Source organism: Artibeus jamaicensis, unplaced genomic scaffold, assembly GCF_021234435.1.
Source record: "Artibeus jamaicensis isolate MK-2021 breed Jamaican fruit bat unplaced genomic scaffold, CSHL_Jam_final contig_540, whole genome shotgun sequence".
Lineage (NCBI taxonomy): Eukaryota > Metazoa > Chordata > Mammalia > Chiroptera > Phyllostomidae > Artibeus > Artibeus jamaicensis.
In genome coordinates, this window is record NW_026521879.1 from 1,746,818 (window position 1) to 1,770,605 (window position 23,788).

At 37.8% G+C, this 23,788-nt stretch overlaps 1 protein-coding gene across 2 annotated transcripts in view; it reads right to left on the reverse strand.

Annotated features, from left to right (window-relative positions):
* Positions 1-8,401: 8,401 nt before the first annotated feature.
* Positions 8,402-23,788, reverse strand: part of FAM3C (FAM3 metabolism regulating signaling molecule C) — a 53,481-nt gene continuing 38,094 nt past the window's right edge. For both annotated transcript variants that reach the window (XM_037139678.2, XM_037139676.2), the window contains exons 8-10: positions 23,285-23,369; positions 11,067-11,193; positions 8,402-10,487 (exon numbers count right to left, since the gene is read on the reverse strand). In XM_037139678.2, coding sequence (XP_036995573.1) covers positions 10,398-10,487; positions 11,067-11,193; positions 23,285-23,369 — 302 coding nt within the window. In that variant the 3' untranslated portion in view covers positions 8,402-10,397. The remainder of the gene's footprint in view (positions 10,488-11,066; positions 11,194-23,284; positions 23,370-23,788) is intronic.

The following is a 23,788-nucleotide window of genomic DNA, read 5'->3' on the forward strand; positions in this document are numbered from 1 at the left end:
TATAGCAGCAAGGAGCAGTACACATGAATCTCATTTATTCTCTCAGTACTTTAGATGAAGAAATTATATTAAGTATTTGTACATAGAAACAGATGTTGAAAAGTTAACAGAAATAGTGGGTGCTTGCTTCCTCTTTCATGCACTGCAAAAGAAAGACAATTAAAATTAATTTTCACAAGTGATATAATATTCCTCAAAAGTGTTTGTTAGAGATATTTAGTGACAAAAGGAAAGAATTAAGATGTAAAAAAGTAAAATGTGTAATTTGGATTATAAGCAGCTTTTAAGTAGGACTGTTCCTTAGAAAAATCTCAAGAAGGTATACATACAATAGTAACCTTTGATCTTTGCCTTCATATTTTAATTGTAGACCAGTTTCCACTATTAAAAAACCCATCTCTGAATTACTGTGTGAAGAAGGGCTCCTGAAAGTATGTGGGAAAATCAGAGGTAAAGGACTTGCATCCATTATAAGGCAAAGTACCCATTAAAAGTGTAAAAACAGTATTTGTATAGTATTTCACTTTAAAAAGTTTTATGTTTTGTAAATACACTATTTAAGTTATGATATATATTAAACCTTAAGACATTTATTGCCAAAACAGAAAAGCTAAGGCAATGAAATTATCTCAGAAATAATATTAGCTCCTGTTTCTTTTCATACTATCAACTGACTTTTTTATATATTGAAAAAGAAGTTATTGAGTAGTTAGTTATATGGATGTGCATTTCTTGCCAAAATGACAGTTTTATAAGTGTTATAGATTAAAATATGCTGTAAAATATTGAGGATTGTGTTATTTCAGCAGTCAGATTAGTTGAACTCTGTTTTTAATTAGTTAATGCCTAACTTGTAAAATTATTATAATAAACTATATAAGAAGTATAAAAGTCTTAACTGGAGAAAAGAATCTAAATCAGAATAATGATCAATTTGTGGATTTGACTTCCTGGATATTTATTATGTTGTATGTAATGCTGCTTTTCCATGTGAATGTTGAATGGTATTCATGCATGTATATTCATCATATTTTACAAGGTTCCTAGTGTAAATTATAGGGCTATATTTAAGGTTGTATTTTAATGTAAATGCTTAGTTTTTTATGAATTGTTAAATATTTCAGTTTTATATAGAAAAATAGATTTCTAAGTTCAGAATGGACAAAGAAAGAATAGTCTTTTTTTTTTAAATAATAAGCTATAGAAATGTTTTCCTGTCCCCCAAGTCTCATTCTATTTCCTTTCAATCCCATTTCCCAAGGCAGAACAATAACTTATGAAAAAGCATAAACACATGGAAAATGTTTCAGCTCTAATATTAAAGTCAATGCTAAACTTTTAAATGTGACTCTTAAAGTTTAACAGAATTATTTGTTGAATGAGATACTCAGAAATGACAAATGGGTAAATATAAAGCTTATTTTAAAAAGTGGTTTACCATTGTTTGGCATCCACTGATTAGAATAATCTCGAAAGTAGACACTTACTCTCATGCCTTTTTTTGCAAAGTAAATCTGTTTTTCTGCATGGAAATACTTTTAAAGTTCCCGAGTACAAATTCGGGGGCCCAAATATTCGTATCTACTCTAGGCTATTTTGCCTACATAGTTCAGGTCTCTTTATGTTGCAAGTAACAGAAAATGCAACCCAGACTGACAAACATTAAAGGAAATGTATTGACTTAGTAACTGAAAGTCCAGAGCTCTGCCTGGTTAAAGTGAAGCTTGATCTTCTGTGGTGTCATCTTCTACGTGAGCCTCCCCCACTCCCACCCAGGAGCTCCAGGGTCTCTGTTTCTGTTTTTTATCATCGTGACTGCCACACTTCCGGACCTCAAATCCTTCTACCACTCATTCAGCAGTGAGAGGGGTTCCATTCTTTGGAAAGAGGGAAGGTCTTTTTTTTTTCCTTTGGCTGCTCATACAGGAGAGAAGAAAAAGTTATTTCTCAAGAATGCTTAGTGAAGGTCATCATTGGCCCTGATTGGTTAGTATGCTCATCCCTGAGCCAATCACAAAGGCCATTGGTTGTTGGCGTTGGGTGATACACTGATTTGATGCATGCAGGGGGGCTGGCACTGTGGTTTATTCCAACTAAACCCACATAGCTTGAGAATAGGAAAGCAGAAAGTCTGCAGAGAAAAACTAGGGTATTATTTTACTGTGAAAGGGTATCTCTACACTGGGAGGCACAGTTATTAGATGTCCACAGCTCTAGTGATGTGTTTAGGAAACAGCTTTCTATGGTATCTTAAAGGTCAGACTCACAGCCAAGACAAAGCACTGTGGGTACAAAGTTCCTCGATTTGTTTAAATGCCCTTTATGGTGTTAAAAGGGGAGAAGAGGTAGCCTAGTGTATTAATTTTTAACTTAGGAGCTTGACGTTTTTGTAAATTTGGAACTAAGAGGCAATGATCAGAGCCAATGATGACTCTTGAAATGAAAGCAAGACAAACATATGAGTGACATTATCTACAATCTCTGGTTCACTGATAGTAGTACTTTACAAAACATTAAAAACACTTAAATTTGTTTAAATATAAACAACTGCATTATTTCCTTATTCATGATCTAGATCGACAGTTGTGTTGTTTTTGTTTTTAAGGAAATGATGACAGTAAGAATAACAATGGATTTTTATTACATAAGTTAGATGCTGTGACTGTTTTACAGCTTTTGTAACCATGTAATATTCACAGTAAAGATTTTAGAAACACACTTTAATTTTCTGAAGAACTGTCAGTACTCATATGTTTGGTTTTACTCAGCTTCAAATGTGGAACCAGAAAAGCTTTCCATCAAAATATTTATTTATAGGCAATGTGGTGAGCTGTGGGTCGTGTTGCATCACCTCCCAGAGGCCATCAGAGGCTGAAGAATTAAACCGCTCATTTGGAGCCAGTTAGTTATTTATCCAGAACACTGTAATCCACTTAGCTGACTTGAGGAAAGAAAAATTAAAATCACATCTCCAGGAACCATGAATACTCTTCAAGACCAGCCTTTCTTAAGGAAAGTTGGCTAAGATGTCTTGATTAAAAAAAAAATTAGTTTCACTACAGACCAGATGTGATAAGTCATAACATTTCTTGGAGCAGGATGATGTGGTAAACTGAGAATGACAAATGCGTGTGGCACAGCATGAAAGGGGACACAGGGGTACCCTAAGGACTCATTTCCTTTGAAAAAGAAAATCATGTTAGTAAACACTTAGGTAGCACTTATTATGCACCAGGGATTGTTCTAATTATGTATACCTAGATATTTGATCTTCACAAAACCTCTGAAAATAGCCACCATTATTGGGTTCCACATTTCATACATGAGGAAACACAGTATTTGTGAGTTAGGCAGCTAACCCGCTTCACATGGGCTGGCTTCAGGGTCTGTGCCCTGGACTATCCTATCATTACGGTGCATCTGGCAGCATAAGATGGTCAGTACACTGAGTTTACAGTACATCATTTAAAAGAGTTTGAAGGATTTGTGAATGTAATGAAAATTGCAGGATGTTCCTTCATGGTTTGGTTTTATAAACTTGGCTGAGGAGGAGTAAAGGGATGGGAGAATGGAGATCTTAGAATGCTCCATGAAATATAATTAAAATACGCTGCCTCTCGATTTCTAAGCTCAAAGTGATTTCAACTGCCTGCTATTTTAGATCCCAGCGCGGCTCACAGTTGGATTCTGCAAGAGCCTAACAATCATTCCAAAAGGAAATGACTAGGGGTATAGATCAAGCTAATTTAATGCGACATTAAATAAATACTTACATCCTTTTTATTGTCGTGCTTACAGCCAATTGTTACATAAGGTGTTATTTTTAATAGATGGGTGAAATTTACCATTGGTAATGGTTTACATTCACATCCAAAGAAAAACCACGAGAGATGGTTTGCACGATTAAAAACTGAAACAAAGTCATGCTAGAAAAGGCAGCCTCTCCCCCTGGTTGTAAAGGGAGAGTAATAATGAATGTGGACCAAGTCAACACAAACTGAAGCTTTATATGTGACCTTTTAATTTTCAGAATGAGTGAAAGGATCTGATTTGTGGAGAATTGGGAAAGCAGAAAGAGGTGGATACTGGGTGGCCTGTTTCCCTCTGTCAGACTGCCAGTCTCCTCTCTCAGGGCTTCATGTCCATGGAGGCCAACAGCCTTCCCTTCTGCACATTAGTAACAACCAAATACCAGCCATGTTTACCCTAAGAAAAGGAAAGATGCCCCTGCAGCTTGATTACTCTTTGCTTAAAGACGAATTATCAGCAAATTGAACTCTATACATTTACACATACCTCAGACTCATCATGAACCAAGGAAAGGTGTAGCTATACAAAATGTACGTCAGTAATTACTATTACCTCTATATTTCTAATATATAATCCCTACTTTTAAAATAAGCTCTTTAAATTTTTCTGTCAGTTGTATTTTTTCAGTTTTGAGATATAATTAATATATAACATTGTGTAACTTTAAAGTTCTGTTCATTGTACTTGCTTCATCTCAAACTTCCTGCCAGACAACTAATATAGCTCACAAGGCTCTGTGCAAGGCAAGAAATAGCATGTCATACAACAGCAAAATGGGAAAACTTAAAAAATGAGAGTGATCAATCCTCATTAACATGCCCCCCCCCATTTAATAGGTGCAGGCTAAATAATTTTACACATTGAAAAAAACTTTCACTATTCAGAATGAGGAAGTCCTTCCTCTTCTGGATTGGACCCTTTTTCTTCCCCGCCCTCAGATGCCCAATTTATTATTTCTTGAGAAACTACACCCTAAAATTTGTTGACTCTAGGAATAACAACCTCAAAATTTCAATCACCACAACTCCTGTGACTGTGACTATGTACCACACACCCAGAGCTGTGATAAGGAATCTGCTCCAACAGAGTATTTCTATTGTAGAACTTTAATACCCCCTTGCAAGATGTTAACAGGTTCACAAGAATTGGCTTTCAACCTCATTCCTGAGTTAAAAGTTTCAAATTTCTGTAGCAGTCAAGGTAGAAACTCATTTACTGATCTTAAACCTCAGGTCCTCTCTCTAAAGGACAGCAGGAAGTTATTGGGGGGCAGCCTGCACTCCCCGTGGTAAGGGACACACAGGACTTAAGGCCTGGTGCTGCTCCTCACACCAAGGAAATTCTCACCTGTGCCCTTCCACGTCTTCCACCAGGGTCTGCCCACGAGAAGCACAACTCTCAGCGACTACCTACTGCCTTCTACACAAATGGAACCTATTTTGAACTATAGGGCTCAGCACTGTTTGCTTTTAAATCTCCCCTCTGTTCAGAGCTTGCACTTGCAAGACATTCTCCTTGAAGTTTATTTCTACGCTTGTCAAAAAATCAGTTTTTCTCTAATCAGGCTTCCCATCCAGAGGGGTATATAGAAGTTGGTTTCCAAACTGGCCATTGTACTCCACTGGTGACACAGAAGGCTCAGACTTGGCAGGGAACTGACTGGCCCGAGTTTGAGCTTATGAGCTTGTTCATCTGATCATGTCCCATTCAAGCAGTAATAACAGCACAGTGGACAAGGAGAACTGCATTTGAATGCATAATGCATTGCAAAAAATGTGCTTGAAAGTCAAATGTATAAATTTCAAATAAGACTTACTGTTGTGTTGATCCTAGAAAGCAAAAAACTCAAATTTCCCATTTAGGATTCCTCTCTTGCCCAGGCTGCCTAGGGTAAGAAACTTCGTAGGCCCTCAGTACAAGAAGCAAATGCTGGTGTGTGAGGGTGCTCAGTCCCTGCATCTCCTTTGACCTGATGGCTATCCCACCCATCTCCGAGCAGGAGTTGGGTGGGTAGTTAGATCATTAAGTGCAGGAATCAAGATCTATCGTTCTGTGCTCCCCTAGACTGGTACTTCAGCCCTGTTCCCCTATGAGGATCCTCAACTGGGATGGCCACAGGAAGAAATAGAAAAACACTGCCTGTTATATGGCCATGTGGTCATTGGAAATGTTAGCCACCTGAAGATACACAAAAACTTGAATTCTGCATGTGAAAGGTAGTTTGTGGTCAGTTTGCAGTGAGTGGAAGGGTAGGAAGTATATACTCTGAGGCCTGGAGGTCAAGAGGAACCTCAGGTGAGTAGCTGCATCTTCTATAACCTTAGTGCCCGAGTTATTAATGGTTCCCTTGAGGCTTGGTGTTTTAGTCCCTTCAGGCTGTTCTAACAAAACACCGTAGACTCAGTGCCTTATAAACATCACAAGTTTATTTTTCAGTTTTGGAGACAGGGAAGCCCAAGATCAAGGTGTCAGGAGATCCGGTTTCTGGCAAGGGCCTGCTTCCTGGTTGACAGACAGCAATCTTCTCGCTCTGTCCTGACATGGTGGAAGGGGCCAGAGAGCTCTCAGGTCTGGTTTATAAGGGCACTAAACTCCTTCACGAGGGCTCCATCCTCATGACCACATCACCTCTCAAAGGCCCCAGCAACTAACACCATCGCATCGGGGGTTAGGTTTCAACATATGGATTTCTGGGGGGACACAGCCCTTCAGACCGTAACACCCGGTATGATGGGGCTGGAAAGCTAGAGAAGCTGACTTTTCTCTTGGGCTAAACATTCCTAGTCTAACAAGTCATAGTGAATGGTCACAGAAATACAAGCAGTTGCGTTTCATGAGTAGTGCCTGCCAGACACTTTGGTCACCAAACAGTATTATTCCTCCTTACAGGTGAGAATATCGACTTTCTCAAGGTCCTCGTATGTGACAGTGGAACAGTCACGCTCAGGCAGGTCTGTACTCCTCACCAGTATGCTGTAGTGTCTCATTCCATAATTCTCGTTCAAATTTTAGGCACCTGTTTTTCTCTGGCTATCAAGTGAAACAAATATGGTCTGATTATATGGAACATTAGGAGCTTACAGGTTCATAAATCAATTTTTCCTAATGAAAGGCAGTATCTTCTAGCAATAGAGCCTCAGCTCATTCTTTAAATATTCACTGCACTCCAGTGGTAGGCATAATTTACATAGAGCTGAACAGTGAGTTTAGTAACAGCAGCAAGTGGTACCCCTGGACTCTCTGTGCTGGGGGGGGGGATTATCTTCCTTATGTTGATTGCTTATAAACTGCCTAAGGAACAAACCCAAGAGAAACCCCTCTCTTGTATGCAACAGAAAGGCTGGCCAATCTCTCTCCCTTTCTGAGCACTCCTGGAAGAGACATCCTGGTGTGGAAAGTGTTTCCTGAATGTAGCTGCCCTCCGGTGGTCTGGCCTTCCCCAGGATGGCGGAAGGCTCCGATTCCGGGATGGGCTCTCACCACGCTGCCTGCACTATCGTCTGCTGCTCCCTCCAAGCTGGCAAGCAACTGACTGACATTCCCGATCCACCAGGCCTGTCTGCTTTTCATACTATTGCACCTCAATTTGACTACAACTCAAAAAAGGGGATGGGGGACCGGGCGATAAGCTGTAGGAGAGGACAAGACCTACTTAAACTGAGGGAGCATTGAGGAAAATGGAGATTTAATTAGCCATTGACATGCGACCATGAAAATCTAAGTATATGACAGAAAAGTCATCCTGGGAAGAGACAGCAAAAGAATTATTCTTAGGAATGTTTAGAAAAGGTAAACTTGGGCACTTGATTCCACAACTCAGTTTCCCTGCCCTGACTGCTGCCGAAGGCCGGTCAAAGAGGCTACGGGGCAAATCTCTTCCCTGATGAACATGAGCAATTTTTCCTTTTATTTTTAAGGGTTCAAAATACATTCCGGTTTTAACTGCCACAGCAATACAATAATTTCTCATTCTTTCATTTACAAATGGGGAGTACTTCCCTGGCTGGTGGCTCGGGTGGTTGGAGTGTCATCCTGTCCAGTGAGAGGCTGTGGGTGTGAGCCCCAGGCTGGGCGCACATGGGCGGCAACCAGCCCACTGGTGTGTTTCTGTGTCCCGCTCCCTTCCTCTCCCCCTAAAATCAATACACGTATCCTTTGGGGATGATGAAACAATAAAAGTAAAAAATAAATAAAAATACGGAGTGTTAAACAAGCTGAATATAACTATCATCTTTTTTGGGGTGTCGAATTATTGATATGTATAAACTGTTAGTGTATAAAGTACAATACAGGCTGAATGCACTGAGCTTCATCTGACATAAAGTTATAAAATGTTAGCTGATTCGTTTAAAAACAGGTACAATAAAATATAGGAAGAACAATGATGAGTTTTGCTGTAAACAAATTAAAGTCAGGAATATAAAGACTGGCTCAATTTTTCTTTAATATCCCAAATTATCACTTACTGTCCTACTGTCTTTGTTCAGCATAAGTAGACGTAACACCCTTGGCTCTGGGAAAGCATCTATGATTACAAACAAAAACTATATTCATCCACAGGTCCTTAAACACAATTTCAAATACCAAAGTGTCCATGCCAAATTTCTGGTTTTAATAAAGAAAATTCTTAACATTAAATAAACATTGTTTCAGGTATAATGCTGATTTTTAAAAGGCATCTGAAAATGTAGTAAAATTATTGCTTCCAAAGTTAAACTGGCACAATTTACTCAAGATAGGATTGAAACAAAAGCAAAATGTACCAAAGCGATTACATAACTAATCTTTGTCCCTTCTTTCAACATTTTTTATACTCCTTTACAAAGCTATGCATCATTTTATAATCTTTATCTTGAAAGGGATGTCCTGCTACCTAGATAATTAAATTCTATACATGTTAGGATATATCCTGAGGATACTGGTGTGTTTTAACCCCAGGAATGAAATACATTTTACACGTTAAGCAGTACAATGAATACTTGGCAAACCTTAATATGAAGTTCTGTAGGCATATTATTTTGCTAGATAGTACAAAAAATTCACAATGGAAAACTGAAAGTATCTATGTTCATTATCTTCTTTTTAAAATGCAACATTTATTTCACAGTCTCTGGAACTGTAAAAAACTTTATAATTTACAGAATTAAGGGAAGTATTTTAAACGTCAAGATACACATGCTGAAGGTGATTTAGCATGTAAGCACCAAAGTCTGAAAAGTTTACAAAAGTTGTTGAACTTGTAAGGTGCATTTATTCATGAATTACACTCAGCTTGAAGGGAAGAAAAGTACCGCAACCTCATTAGTATTTAAGAAACAGCTGAATAGCTTTCAACTTGGTTTACAGCAAAATGAAAAATACTGCTTTCAGTTTTTTTTATACAAATCATTTGAAATTCAGACTCAATTTTAAGAGCTGCCTTTTAATGTGAACAACAGTTTGAACATTAAATCTGTTTATGTTCCAGTTTAAGATAGTTCTTACACAATAAGTACTTAATGGCCTAAAAAAATAATAAAAAACTTGAGTCAATTACTGAACATCTGAAGTTAACAAAAACATTAAATCTCTCTATTTTTATCTAGAATTGGGTATAAAGTCATTCTTGTATCAAATAAAATTATTTTATAAATGTTATCAGTCTATTCAGTAAGTAGGTTCTTTTCTCAATATGTCACTAAATTTATCTTCTGGCAAAAACTGCTATTGTGAAGTTAAGTGAAGTAAATGCAAAATTCATTTCTTGGTTTACAAATCACAATTATTGTGATATGAAAGCATGCCACTTTCCAAACCACTTTGTTGATGCCGATAATGATTAAATAAGGAAAATATATGCCAGTACTGCTCTCCACTGACAGGGCTCAGGGAGGGACTTGGGGGGGTCCCCCAGTTCTGTGGAGTTGCCACCTCCACCCTCTCTCTAAACAGCTTACCCCAAATCAAGTTATTCACATTGCTAAGCAAAATCCAGCAAGCTATAGTCCAGAAAGCCACCTACATTTATATATTTACTTTTTACTGTGTACATTAAAAAAAGAATTTTATTGTGCTTCTCACAGGTCTGCTACAAGTTTTCCCATCATTTTATTTCTAGGTTTCTTGGGGAGGAAGGGAAAGTCTAATATGAGATGTACAGCAAGAGAGCCAGACTGAAAGTAACACCGCACACGTGACCAGCCCAACATCTTTGTGATTTACAAGGTACTATCATGAAAGTCTCCCTCAAATCCAATCCGTACTATTCCATGATAGACTTTCACAGCAACCAGTATAGGTATCAATGTACCTTCCACAATCTGTTCAGTTATTGAGTATGCTTTCAGAATTAAAAGATGTCATTTCCATAGCAGTCTAAACATTGTACTATTTGAGAAATCTCTTAGAAATGGTACAGTGATTCACTCATTATGACGACTATTTACAATGGAATCTATTTACGTTAGCAATAAATAATCCTGATATCAAAAGAGAATGCTCATGCACACACCGAGATGGCTGCATGCTCCTGAAATATGTACATGTGGTTTCTCTGTTGTAGCTCTCTCAGGAAGAGTGACAGTGCATGTCCTTGAATTTTCTCCACATTAATCTTGCTTCTGGGGGACACACCCTTCCATTTCCACCACCTCCGGCCAGCCTTCGTATTTGTTCGTGTCCTTATTGTTCTTTATGTGCTGTGGGAACAGGATCACGGTACACAATTTAACAACCTCTGTTAATTCCTCATCTGTAATAACATACTTCAGTGCCCTCATTTCGATAACACTCCTGTCAACAAGGAGTCTGTATAAATTATTATTCGATATATCAAATGTGCGACCATTGGGCCTGGCACGTAGTGGCAGACCTTCAAATAACAGCTGGAAGAACTAAACACTGCGGATGTTTTTTAAAGAATCATCTGTTGGCCAAAAGGTAAAGTCTTATATCCTACTAAGTTCTAAAGTATTTCCAAACTTAGTTGATTTTTATATCAAAAGCTCAAATAAAATTTTTAATAACTGATGCTTCCTACAAGGTTTAAGGTAAAAGGAGTCATATGCGCTACCATGTAGGAAAAAACACATTCCCATGTAGAACTTGAATTCTTAAATTTTGAAATTAAATGGTACCATGGTTATTTCGAATAACTGATTACCAAGAACTTACAAAAATGACTGACCATATTAAATGTCTGCTCTAAGTTTCAAACAACTGTGCACTTCCACACAATTTACTTTTGTCCATTAATGATGAAAATCTGAGACACTTACTTGTTCAAAAGGGCTTTTTGTCTTAATGCCTTTCCCACCACAGAAGACCCAGTTGTCTCTAAAACCAAGACTGGTAATAGACGTGCTCCCCAGTTCGGCAATGAGCCTCCGTGCCTCATCGTTGAGTCTGGGAGAAGAAGCACAGTACGATAAACACGGTGCACTGCCATTATCTAAGTGACCCTGACTCGGCGAGGATATTTAACACGTAACACGAGATAAAATAGGTAAATGTAAGCTTAAATAAGAGAACGTAAAAAAGAATAAAGACTTTTTTAGAGTAACAGTCCTGTTTGAAGTTTCTTTTAGTTTAAGTATAGGTGGTATATGATGTTATATTAGTTATATTCATTTCAGGTGTATCATATAGCAACTGGACATTTTTATACCTTACATTGTGATCGCCCCATTAATTTCTGCTATTTGAATTCTTTAGTGACAAAAGACATGACATCTAGCAATTAATTTTATTTCATTAAGAAATGCCTTTCAGGGATCTTCATATCATAATAAAAATTAACTTTCATCTATGCCTGTCAAATAAGTAAGGAACACTACAGTGAGCAGATGCCTGTCCAGGCTGACCCAAGGCCTTCGGAAGCCAGTGTCTTTGTAAAATTAAACATCTCTTTGAATCTCCACTGAGTCCTTTGTAAATTGCATTTGAATAAAGGTAAATGCTGACGGAAATCTAGCTATTTCTAATTCTATATTTTCTTTACAATAAAATGAACTTTGAGAATTGGGATATATTATACTTCAGTGATATGTGCCACATGGTTATTTAATAAAAATGAAACTATTAACCACATAGCAGCCAGGAGAACAGACAGTGGCAAAAGCCAGCTGCCATGGAAACAGCTCATTGAAAGGTGTCGTTAGTGAGTTTTATGTAGGTTATTATCATCCTAATGTTGAGTGGTTCTCAATCTCCCCTTTGTCTTAAAGGGAGAAGAAATTCAGCAGCCACATGCCACTGTACAGGTAGGAGGAAAAGGAAAGAAAAGAAGACAACTAAAGGCCTCCTGTGCAGCTGTTTGCCAGGAAGTCCTTTATTCACCCAAAAGATGGCACTACGGTCAGTTTGAGAGGTTTGTTCTGTTAAAAATCTAATGTAAGTTTGTTGGAGGGAGGGTTGGGGCTAGGTAAATAGCTGGAAGGTCACTACCTGAAAATAGCGTAAGGGTCAGTAAGGAAGGTGTGCAGGTATCTTTGAAGCACCCCATGGCAATGCCAGTTAGCACTTTTAAGATATCAGTAAAAAATCCCAAAGTCCAATAGTTCTCATTTAAATAACAAAGATAAATGGGGTTTTATATATACATATAGAACAAGAAAGAACTACATATATCATTAGCGATTTATGCACCCCTCCACCGCCCCCGCCCAGCCAAGGCAGTGGAGCTGTTTTTAGCTACAGCCTGGGCGCTGGTGTCCTGGGGGGGGTCACTAGAATCAGTGACAAAATCAGCTGTTGCCCTGGAATATTTATCCTTTCAGACTGAAATTTACATAAAGTGAAGCATTTAAAACCAAGTGAAATCAAAATAAATGAAATGGATGTACCAAACAACCAGAGGAGTCCACGCCTTCTGAAATTTTAAGACCTTCACAAAGAACCTTGGGTACGTGCCCATGGCTTGCTCCCCTAAGCCAGTCTGGAGCCCTTTCCTGTGCCCATTCCTACTTCATGAATGAGCTATCACTTCTCATTTGCTAGCACATTTGATAAATAACTCTTGTTTTAGAGGGGCACTCCCTGGAAGTATTGCCTAAACCCTGTTTTCTTATTTGCAAGCAGTGTTAGCAAGTCTTAGATCTGGAAGACAGTCAAATTCCACTTGTTAGTTTACCCAGTTCTTCTATATTCTGGCTACTTCTCAGAACGTTTTACTCGCATCATGAGCACCAATAAGTGGATTCTCCCACTATGACTAGAATAAACAGTATGGAAGTGCAGAGGTTGGGCAGTCTCGGCTCACTGCCAGGCCTAGTGATGAGCTCCTTGCAGAGAGGCCTTGGTGCATGATTCACCATTACATCTCAGAAAAATCTCACGCTGGCACCTCACAGGCTTTAGGGCTACTCATAAATAGCTGAATGTCAAGTTCAGAAATGCTGAGGGATTGCTATGTACACAAAACACTGCTCACAAAGTAGGTGGTTATCCAACTGTGGGCCTGGCCCCCGCCAGAAATGATGTAAATTCTTTCTTAGCTAAGAATTTTATATCTCTTAAGAGATATATTGAGGGGCAGTCACTGTTACTTCTGACCTTCTGACTTCCAAGAGTGATCATTTTGATCTGTAGCCATAAACTACGCCAATTTAGCAAGAGATCTCGAAGCAACTTGAAAAGTTAGCTTTACATTTTGACTATGCTGATCTCTTTCCTTACTTTCCCATGAGAACACCCTTGAGCCTGGTGCCGAAAGGCATTAACGGAGCAGGCCTGAGTTGGCAAGGCTGGGGCTTGGCTGGAACCTGGAAACTCGAATTTCAACAGGCCTCTACCACTCCCAAAATAGTTTGCTGAAATGTAAAAAAAAAAAAAAAACCAAAACCCAGGATGCAGTTTATGATAAACACCAACTTTCTTTCTGGAAGCCTGGAATTCTGAGATGTGTCGGACAGCGGGTGCCTCCGTGAGTGACCAGCTTCCAATAAGAATCCTGGGCACTGAGTCTCTAGCAATGTTCCCTAGCAGACAGAGTCTCAGTGTTGTCACAGTGTGTTGCCGGAGGAATTGTGCACACTCTGTATGACTCCATTTGGAAGAGGAATCTTAGCAACGTGGGCCTGGTTCCCTCTAGGCTTCCCCCCATGCACCTTTGTCCTTGCAGATTCCTCCTTTCATCCTTTTGCTGTAACAAACTGTAGCCACATGTGTGCAGGTCTGTATGCTGGGTCCTGAAAGTCGTCCTAACAAATCTTCACACCTGGGGGTCATCCTGGGCATTCTTGCCACAGGTCCCTAACCACATCTATCTACCTAGTTTATAAAAAATAATCCTCACAATGACTTCTAAACTTTTCTGACCTGCCTATGTAGGATTGGTGATTTTATTATTCCCTTTGATATTTTCTATTCAACTAGATAAAAGAGGCCTTCATATTTCAAAACGAATTTTAAAACCACACAACATAGCTAATATTGAAAGCACTGGTTAATACACATAGGTGTGAAAATGTCCCATTTTTTAAAAAGCAAAGAGTAACTAATATAGTCATACATAGAATGAAGCTCAGAGATAAGCTTTTTATTCTACATAGGAACACCATGAGTTTATTACATGTGTTTTAATTGTTACCAATGGTCTTAATTAGCTGTACTGTTAAAAAATTTATATGAAATGTTATTTTAGTTAAGAATTTTCTTTAAAATAGTGTAATACATTATCTTATGACAAACAATAAGTAGACAGACAGGAATCGAGTGTTTCTGGAAAAGATTCTGAAGCCACACGGAGTGCTCGAGCAGAAAGAGAGAAAGTGGGACCACGGCGGGGCTCAGCTCTGCCACCCCCTCTGCGGGGACAGGCAGACCACCTGACCAAGCCCAGCTCCCTTTCTCCAGAAGTACGGAAAGCAAGGAGGAGCCCTGATATCCTGGGCTCAATTCTGACTACTGGAGAAGAAGCTGTCGGGAAGCAGAAGCGCCAGGAACTTTGGAAGAAAATCACCATGTTACCTCAGGAAGAATCGGAAGCTCTAGGCATAGGTAACCATTGTCCGAGACTTTAAATTTCATCATGTAATTGCTAATAATCTCAGGGAAGAAAAAGGAGGATAGTTTCTAAATTAGTAGTACGATTAGAGTGTTCTGTGATGCGCTTAAACTTAAAAAAATGAAGTGTGCAAAAATACAGGGCAAACCCTATTCTACTAATAACAACTGTACTAATGACAACTTTCACTACTACGACCTGGAAGGCCTACAGTGCTTAGAATGTGATGAGACTCATAAAGGCTTAAAGGCCACAGAAAGAACTCCTGCTACTGAGTATGAATAATGAAGTAAGCCACTGTTTCACAAGAATGATATAATATTGAGATCAAAGCACGTCTTTTACAGGGAGGCAAACACTCTTTGATCAATGAAAAGGGAATAGTGGTGCAAGAATGGCCATGTAAGCACTCAGGAGTAAGTCACACCTCCAGACCCATTCACACCACACACAGAAATTCTAAAGGAACTTGTTACTATAATCTTCAACGTAGTGTCAGTTATTTCAAAAGCATCATGGAAAATGGAGTTGCAAAGACATTAAAAGTTAATTGAACATTCCAGTTTTTTTTTAAAGGCAAGGAAAATTTTAGAAATAATGGTCCAATAAAACCAATTCCAATTCCTAGCAAAACTCTAGAATGAATTACAAGGAGATCATGTGAACATTAAAAAACAAGAAGGAGAAGGGGTAGTGGGAAAGAGGGAGGAACAGTCAAGTTAACGTCATCTCAGCTACTCTAGCTGTTGAAGAGGTTTTTGGGCAGTAGATCAGGGTACTGTAATTGGCACAGTTTATGATTTCCAAGTGAGCTTCTGAGAGTCTCAGAAAATAGCCTCCCTGAGTAAACTAATGACCCAACAGCTGGAAGGCACGGCTATTAGGGTCCACTGGCAGCTGTTTGAAAAGCAGTTTCTGCACTTGATTAATAGACAAATCCCTTGCAGGAGGCCTCCAGCAGGGTGGCACACTGCTCTGGGTAGGCAGCCTCATCAGTGACTTGGAGTTAGACACAAGAACAACTTCAAGAGAATACAAAGCCTAGAGCACAGAAACCTCATAGGACAAATGTGAGAATCAAGGCCAAGTGGGCCAAAAATCGGCAAAATTAAATTTAACGAGCATACTTACTTAAGGCCTTACATACTTAAAGGCCTTCATTTAGATGAAATTAAATCAAGTTCTAAGTGGGAAGAAAGACCTGACTTGGCAGTGATTAAAAGAGAAAAGTCTAGGATCAAATGAAAAGATCAGAAAATTGAACTTGACCAAAAATGCATGAGCCAAAAATGTGATGCGTTTAGAGAAAACTAATATAATACGAGTCTGCATGAATATTCAAAGAAATGTAATCTCCACAACATGGTAAGCTAGCATCTCCACAGTACCCGGGACAGGCCAGACCACATCTGGAACACACTATGCAGTGTGGGGCATTGGTTTAGGAGACAATAACCAACCACAGAACGTCTAGGAAACTCAGCCAGGAGGATAAACTGACCTAGAAAATTAACACGACTAACAGTTAAAAGAGCCTTACGTATTGAGCCTGGAAAAGAGAAAACTGAAAGAGAAATGCCATTTAGCTTCCAACACTCGAAGTATCACATGATTGGGGATAACATTTACTGTTTTGTTGTTTCATTTCCCCAAGCGAAGGACTGTCAGGTGGAATTTAGAGGGAAACAACCCTGAGAACATCACATTTACTTCAGGGTAGTTTTTGTTTTGTTTTATTTCAAACACAGAAATGACAAGGGTATTGGAGCCACCATGAGGCAAGCAGCTCAGCGGAGGAGTTCACGGAGAAGTTCCTAGGAGTCTGGCCTTAAAGAACCCTGACTTTGAGACATCTTAAATGGTTTACTTAGGCGTGATGCTGACAGGTCCTAGTGCATGCTTTCCAAAGGGAGAAATACAACAGCCAAATTTAGCTTGCTCACTCAAGCTATTATATTATTTACTAAAAAAAAAAAAGCAACTTATTCCAGAGGGGCATGATGTGGAAAGTAAGCACTCTTAGAGACCTGCACTCCCTAAAGTGTAAGTTTTTCTTGGACATAGGGGTTTTATTTCCGTTGTTTTTAAAATGTGCTTCCTGGTTGAAATCAAGAAACACTGGGATAAACAAAGGTGAGGAGGTTTCTTTAGGACAAAACTTCAGAACCTTTTATTGTAACCCCCTAAAAAAGTACAAAATACCAGGCATTATCCCCAGACTTATGTGTCTACCAGTTTTAAAGGACTAAGGTTCCACTGGAGACACCTGGGAGTGCTGTGATGGAGCCCAGTGCCGGCGAGTCTGTGAAGACAGGAGCACAGCCCAGGGGCTCGCAGTGCGTGGCAGACACTAGGATCAGAAAGGAACTATGGACAAATGAGTCCTGCCTTCCCTAATCAACACACATACCAACTCCCTATCTTAGAGAGAGCAGGCACATCCATTTTATCCTCTCCACTCCCTTCAGGTATAAGGGGGAGAACAAACCACTCTAGAGGGTAAAATTCAGCAGTCTTATGTAAGGAAAGGCCGCAACACAACAGAGCTTTTAATTCCCTTATAAAACTGGGCATACCACAACTGATGAGTCATTTCCAATGTTCAGACACCTACCAAGATACATGGTAATATTTAATAGAGGTAGATGGCCCTTCATAAGGATTGTTTGTCCATTTCCATATAAAGGACATGACGCTTACCAGTGTTTAAAAGAGGGAAATACTTGATACATGAACTACTGTTCCCCAGACTGAAAATGTATCCAGGTGGAATCCATTTAAATAGAACAGAAGTTGACAATACATTTACACAATGGAATACTACACAGCAGAAAGAAAGAACTCCTACCCTTTACGACAGCGTAGATGGATCTGCAGAGCATTATATTAAGTTAAATAAGCCAGGCAGTGAAAGACAAATACCATATGATCTCACCTATAAGTGTAATCTAATCAGCAAAACAAGCAAGCAAAATATAACCAGAGACGTTGAAATAAAAAACTGAAAATAACCAGAGTAGAGGGAGGGAGGAGATAATAGGGGAAGGACTATCAAGGAATATGTATAAAGAACACATGGACAAGATCAAAAGGGGTAGGTTCAAAGGTGGGAGGTGGAGATGGGTGGGGCAGGGAGCCGTGGTGGGGTGAAAATGGAGACAACTGTACTTGAACATCAATAAAAAAATCCACAGAAGTTGACCAAGTGTACAGATATCAAAGTTTAGATTTTTGCTTTTGCCTTATAGGTTGAGCCTTGGTGTGAGGCTGCTTTTGGTGCTTGTGATGAATGAACACCAGTATTAGCAGCTAAAGAGATAATATCATCCTTGCCTCTGTTCTTAGAGATGGCTACAATTTATTATTAGCAGAAGGGGAACAGGTCTGATGCATATCAGGTATAGTAATGAAGTAATCTGGTGAAAAGGATGTGTCTATTCAGAAAAGACCTAAATTTTTTTTTTAAACTTCAAATTATCCAAGTAATAGCCTCATCTCTGAGCAAAAGCAAATAGTAAGCTACTTGTTTATGATAAAGAAAGCCTATTATAGTCTATTTAGTTCTATGTAGGAAAATGGCAATGGTTGAATATGCCTGTTTTATTTAACCTTTGAACTATATGAGGAAAGACCCCCCAAAAAAAACCAGAATTATTTTCTAGAGGGCAGGCCCTTTGCAGTACAGACGTCCCCCACTAGGTCAGTGTTGTAGGAACCCATCTGTATCAGTGTACCAGCTGTTGTGAGAGGTTGCATTTGGCTTCCGTTGATTTTTTTTTGAAGACTCTTACAACACATTTGCCCATTTCATGACAGGTGATTCATGAGCATACCTGCCCACACTATGCTGAGTATTCAGCAGGTTTTGACCCCTGCTGGGTTTGGGTTTTTGACCCAAAAAAGGCATGACCTCCATACCCTATTTACTCGATCTCATCCCTAGCAACTTTTTTTTTTCCTGGATGAAAAAAGTCCTCAAAAAGAAATGTTTTACCAGTGTAGAAGCAGTGAAACAAACAAACAAACAACAACAACAAAAACGGCAGAAGAACTAAAAGGCATCAAAATCCACAAATTCAAAAACTGTTTCGAGTAGTGGAAATAAGGTCTCAATAGGTGTACTACATCGGATGGAGGGTATTTTGAAGGTGACTGAAATTTAAACATGTAAGAATAAATGCACAATTTTTTATAAATTCATTGTTTTTTTGGGGGGGTCCTTCTTTATAAGTTTAACACATCTTTAGTTGAACCAGATAAAAGGCATAATGTCAACGAATCTGAAACATTCATAAAATGGCACTGCTTTCTTAGTGAAAACTGGCAATAATGTAGCTACACATTAAATATATGTATAAAAAAATCAAAATGTAGAACAACATGCCATATTCCTACGTGGAACTTGTCATTGAAAGGCTTTTCCATTAAAACCTGTAAGAAATGTATTTTTACTCTCGACAAAAGTCATCCAAGAAAAGTATCATAGTAAAGGTTTTTGAGAAAGAAGACTATAAAATGGAAGTTTGCTCCACCAAAAAGGTATTAAGTGTACTATTTGTATTAAAGTTATTAAAAATATGATATTAATGAATTACTCTCAAAAAGTATCATGTCAATGTGTATTTCTACCAACAGTATATAAACAAATTCATTTTTGTACATCCTTGCCAATGTTGGCTTTTACCATTCTTCTTTATATCTGCCAATCTGAATGGCCAAACATTATATATTAATATCATTTTAGTAAGCATTTTCCTGAATATCAGTGAGGTTAGAAATCTTTTTATATTTTTACTAGCTGTTTGTATTTTTTTTCTAAAATAAAATGTATATATATATTTGCCTCAAAAAACTGAAATAGTATCTTATTGAATCAGGAATAAATAGATGAACAGAACTTCCAGAAATGAAGTCATATTGACATATGAAACAGTATCTCAACAGCAGCCAGGTCCCTGGCAACTCTCTGTGAATACATTCCTCCAATGAACAGGCATTGTAAGTCACTACTGAAAAGTCAGTTACAAGGGGATTTTTGAAAACACGTAAGAACAATGAAATCACTGGAAGAGAAAAATCTACTAAATATTGAATTTGGAGATGAAAAAAATACTTCTCAAGTATTGTATTAAAGTAGAGAAACTAATTCTTTATAATAGACTGATTTTTATATAGTCAAATCTGTGGGTTTTCCTTTTTTAGTTTCTATTCAATATAGTATTGGAAGTTTTAGCCACAGTGATCAGACAAGAAAAGGAAATAAAAGGCAACCAAATTGGAAAGAAGGAAACAAAACGGTTATTGTTTGCAGATGACATGATAGTGTACATGGAAAATCCTATAGACTCTACCCAAAAAACAGCTCAACCTAATAAATGAATTTGGCAAAACAGCAGAATATAAAGTCAATATCCAGAAATCAAAGGCATTTTTGTATACTAACAATGAATCAGCAAAAGCAGAAATCAAGAAAAACTTCCCATTTGATATAGCAAAAATAAAAATAAAATATCTGGGAATAAACCTAACCAAGGAGGTAAAAGACCTGTATTCAGAAAACTACACAGCACTGAAGAAAGAAATCAAGGAAGACACAAACAAATGGAAACATATACCTTGTTCATGGACTGGAAAAATTAACATCATCAAAATGTCCATACTACCCAAAGCAATTTACAGATTCAATGCAATACCTATTAAAGTACCAATGGCATACTTCACAGACACAGAACAAACACTTCAAAAATTTATATGAAGCCATAAACAACCCTGAATAGCAGCTGCAATTTTGAGAAAGAAGAGCAAAGTAGGAGGGATCATAATACCTGATACCAAACTGTATTAAAAAGCCACTGTAATCAAAACAGCCCGGTACTGGCATAAAAACAGGCACATAGACCAATGGAACACAACAGAGAGCCCAGAAATAAACCAAAGGCTCTACAGTCAATTAATATTCAACAAAGGGGGCAGCAACATAAAATGGAGTAAAAATAGCCTCTTCAGCAAATGATGTTGGAAGAACTGGACAGCTACATGCAAAAAAATGAAACTTGAGCACCGACTTATACCATACATCAAAATAAATTCAAGGTGGATAAAAGACTTGAATATAAGCCATGACACCATTAAAGTCCTAGAGGAGAACATAGGCAGAAAAATCTCAGATATTTCACACAGCAACATTTTTACTGATATGTCCCCTAGAGCAAGGGACATAAAGGAAAGAATAAACAAATGGGATCTCATCAAAATAAAAAGCTTCTGTGTGGCTAAAGAAAACAGTATTAAAATAAAAAGACAACTAACTGTATGGGAAAACATATTGACCAATGATACCTCAGACAAAGGTTCAAAGTCCAAAATATACAAAGAACTTACACGACTCTACTCTAAGAAGATAAACAACCCAATTAAAAAATGGAAAAAGGACTTGAACAGACACTTCTTCAGGGAGGACATACAGAGGATCCAGAGACACATAAAAAGATGCTCAATATCATTAGCCATCAGAGAGATGCAAATTAAAACCACAATGAGATACCACTTTACACCACTCACAATGGCCATCATAAACAAAGCAACAAACAACGAATGTTGGAGAGGTTGTGGGGAAAAGGGGACCTTAGTTCACTGTTGGTGGGATTGCAGACTGGTACAACCACTATGGAAAACAGTATGGAATTTTCTCAGAAAACTAAAAATGGACCTGCCTTTTGACCCAGCAATTCCACTGTTAGGATTATATCCTAAGAACCCTGAAACACCAATCCAAAAGAACGTATGCACCCCAATGTTCATAGCAGCACAATTTACAATAGTCAAAAGCTGGAAGCAACCTAGGTGCCCAGCAGTAAATAAATGGATCCAAAAACTATGGCACACTTACACAATGGAATTTTATGAAGCAGAAAAAGAACGAGCTACTACCCTTTACAACAGCATGGATGGAACTGGAAAGCATTATATTGAGTGAAATAAGCCAGGTGTTGAAAGACAAATGCCATATGATCTCACCTTTAACAGGAAGCTAAACAACAAAATAAATAAGCAAGCAAAATATAACCAAAGACACTGTAATAGAGAACAGGCTGACAGGGACGAGAGGGGAGAGGGGAGGGAATTTCAGGGGAAAGGGGAAGGATTCACAGGAACAAGTATAAAGGACACATGGACAACAACTAAGGGGGGTGGAAATGGGAGGGAGGTGGGGAGCACTGGGGGGATGGGCTGGGATGGGAGTAAAAGACAGAAAACTGCACTTGAACAATAATTAGATAAATAAATAAAAGAATCAGTCTAAACATCTAAATGTCAAAACAGTATAAATTCATAAAATCAAAAGCAAATAATGTGCAAAATACTACATTTTAATATAAGAAATAGTTAATACCCTTAATATAGGAAAGGCTCTTATAAATAAGTGAGAATCAACCTGAATGATGAAAAAACTATTTATAAGATAAAGACCTAAAAATATGAAAAAAATATAATCTTACCAATAACCAAAGAAAGGCATGTTAAAATAAAACTCCTTTCTAAAGCTTCTAGAATTGGAAGTTTTAAAAAATTAACAGTGTCATGGAATTTCTGAAAGACACACAAAACTGGTCCAAACTTTGAAAATCTTTTTAAAAATTGTGCTCATCCTTTAATTCAACAACCTTACTTCAAGAATATTTGTCTTAAAGAAAAAAAGATTGTTCAAAAAATTTTAAGACAGTATATTTTTGCTAAATATGAATTTGGGATAGAGCCTAAAAGTTCAGCAGTAGGTATTTTAGTAAAGACATTTTGAATGACACATTTAAAATCTATACTAGACATTTCAAAAAAAATGGTACCATTCCAAATGTTTAAGAAAATCCGTGTATTAAAAAATCTGGAAGTGGAAACTAAGATATTATCAACAATTATATTTGAGTGGTGAGACGAACTGTATCTTCTTTGTGCTTTTCTGTATTTTCTGAATTTTCACAAAATATAGTGCACCATTTTAAGTAAAAGTTACAAATTACCATCTATTAAACTTTATGAAAATATACTGCAATTATTATTTCACAATCCCACTTCTAGGTATTTCGTCTAAGGACATAACTAAAGGTAAAAAAATCATGTAAAAGGGTATTTATCACAACATTATTTATAATACAAAAACTTGGCAATAACAGGGAGCTTTTAAATAAAGGTGGGTCAACTGTGGATGAACCATAATAGAATACTATCAAAAATATTAACATCAATGAAAACAATTTAAAGTTCTTAAAACAGAGAATGTAAAAGAGAACAAACTTTATGGCCAATGGGATCTCACTTACCAATATACGCATAATGAATACACAGAAACACAGAAAGAAACAAACTAGAAAATGTTAATAGTGTTTATCTGGAACTCCGTTCTATTTCAGAATTTTTTTCAATGGAAATGTATGACTTTCATAGATACAAATTACACTCAGAAAGGCTGTGCAGCCTTTTAAGTTTACGTACTTGGTTGCTCCATCATCGTATGTTGCCATTAAGACTATCGTTCCATCCTGTATGGACTTCAGAAACTCAATCAATGGGGCCACATCTGAAAAAAAGATTGAAGTTGTTGTTTTTAATGACTGGGTAACCATCATGAAAATCTGCAAAGTTAATAATATAAAATACTAAATTTGTGCCCTGGCTGATGTGGTTGAATGTATTGAGCACCCACCTGTAAAACAAAGGGTCACTGGTTCAATTCCCGTCAGGGCACATGGCTGGGTTGTGGGCCAGGTCACTGGTTGGGGGTGTGGTGTGAGATGGGACCGGGTGGTACATCTCTCACACATCAAAGTTTCTTTCCCTCTCCTTTTCCCTTCCTTCCTATCTCTCTAAAAATGAATAAACTCTTTAAAAATACATATTATTATTAAAAATACTAAATTTACAAATAAGTTCTAATGTAGAGTAGTTAAATGAGAAAAATCTTATGAACACGTTAATTAAGTTTGCTTCTTAACGTGA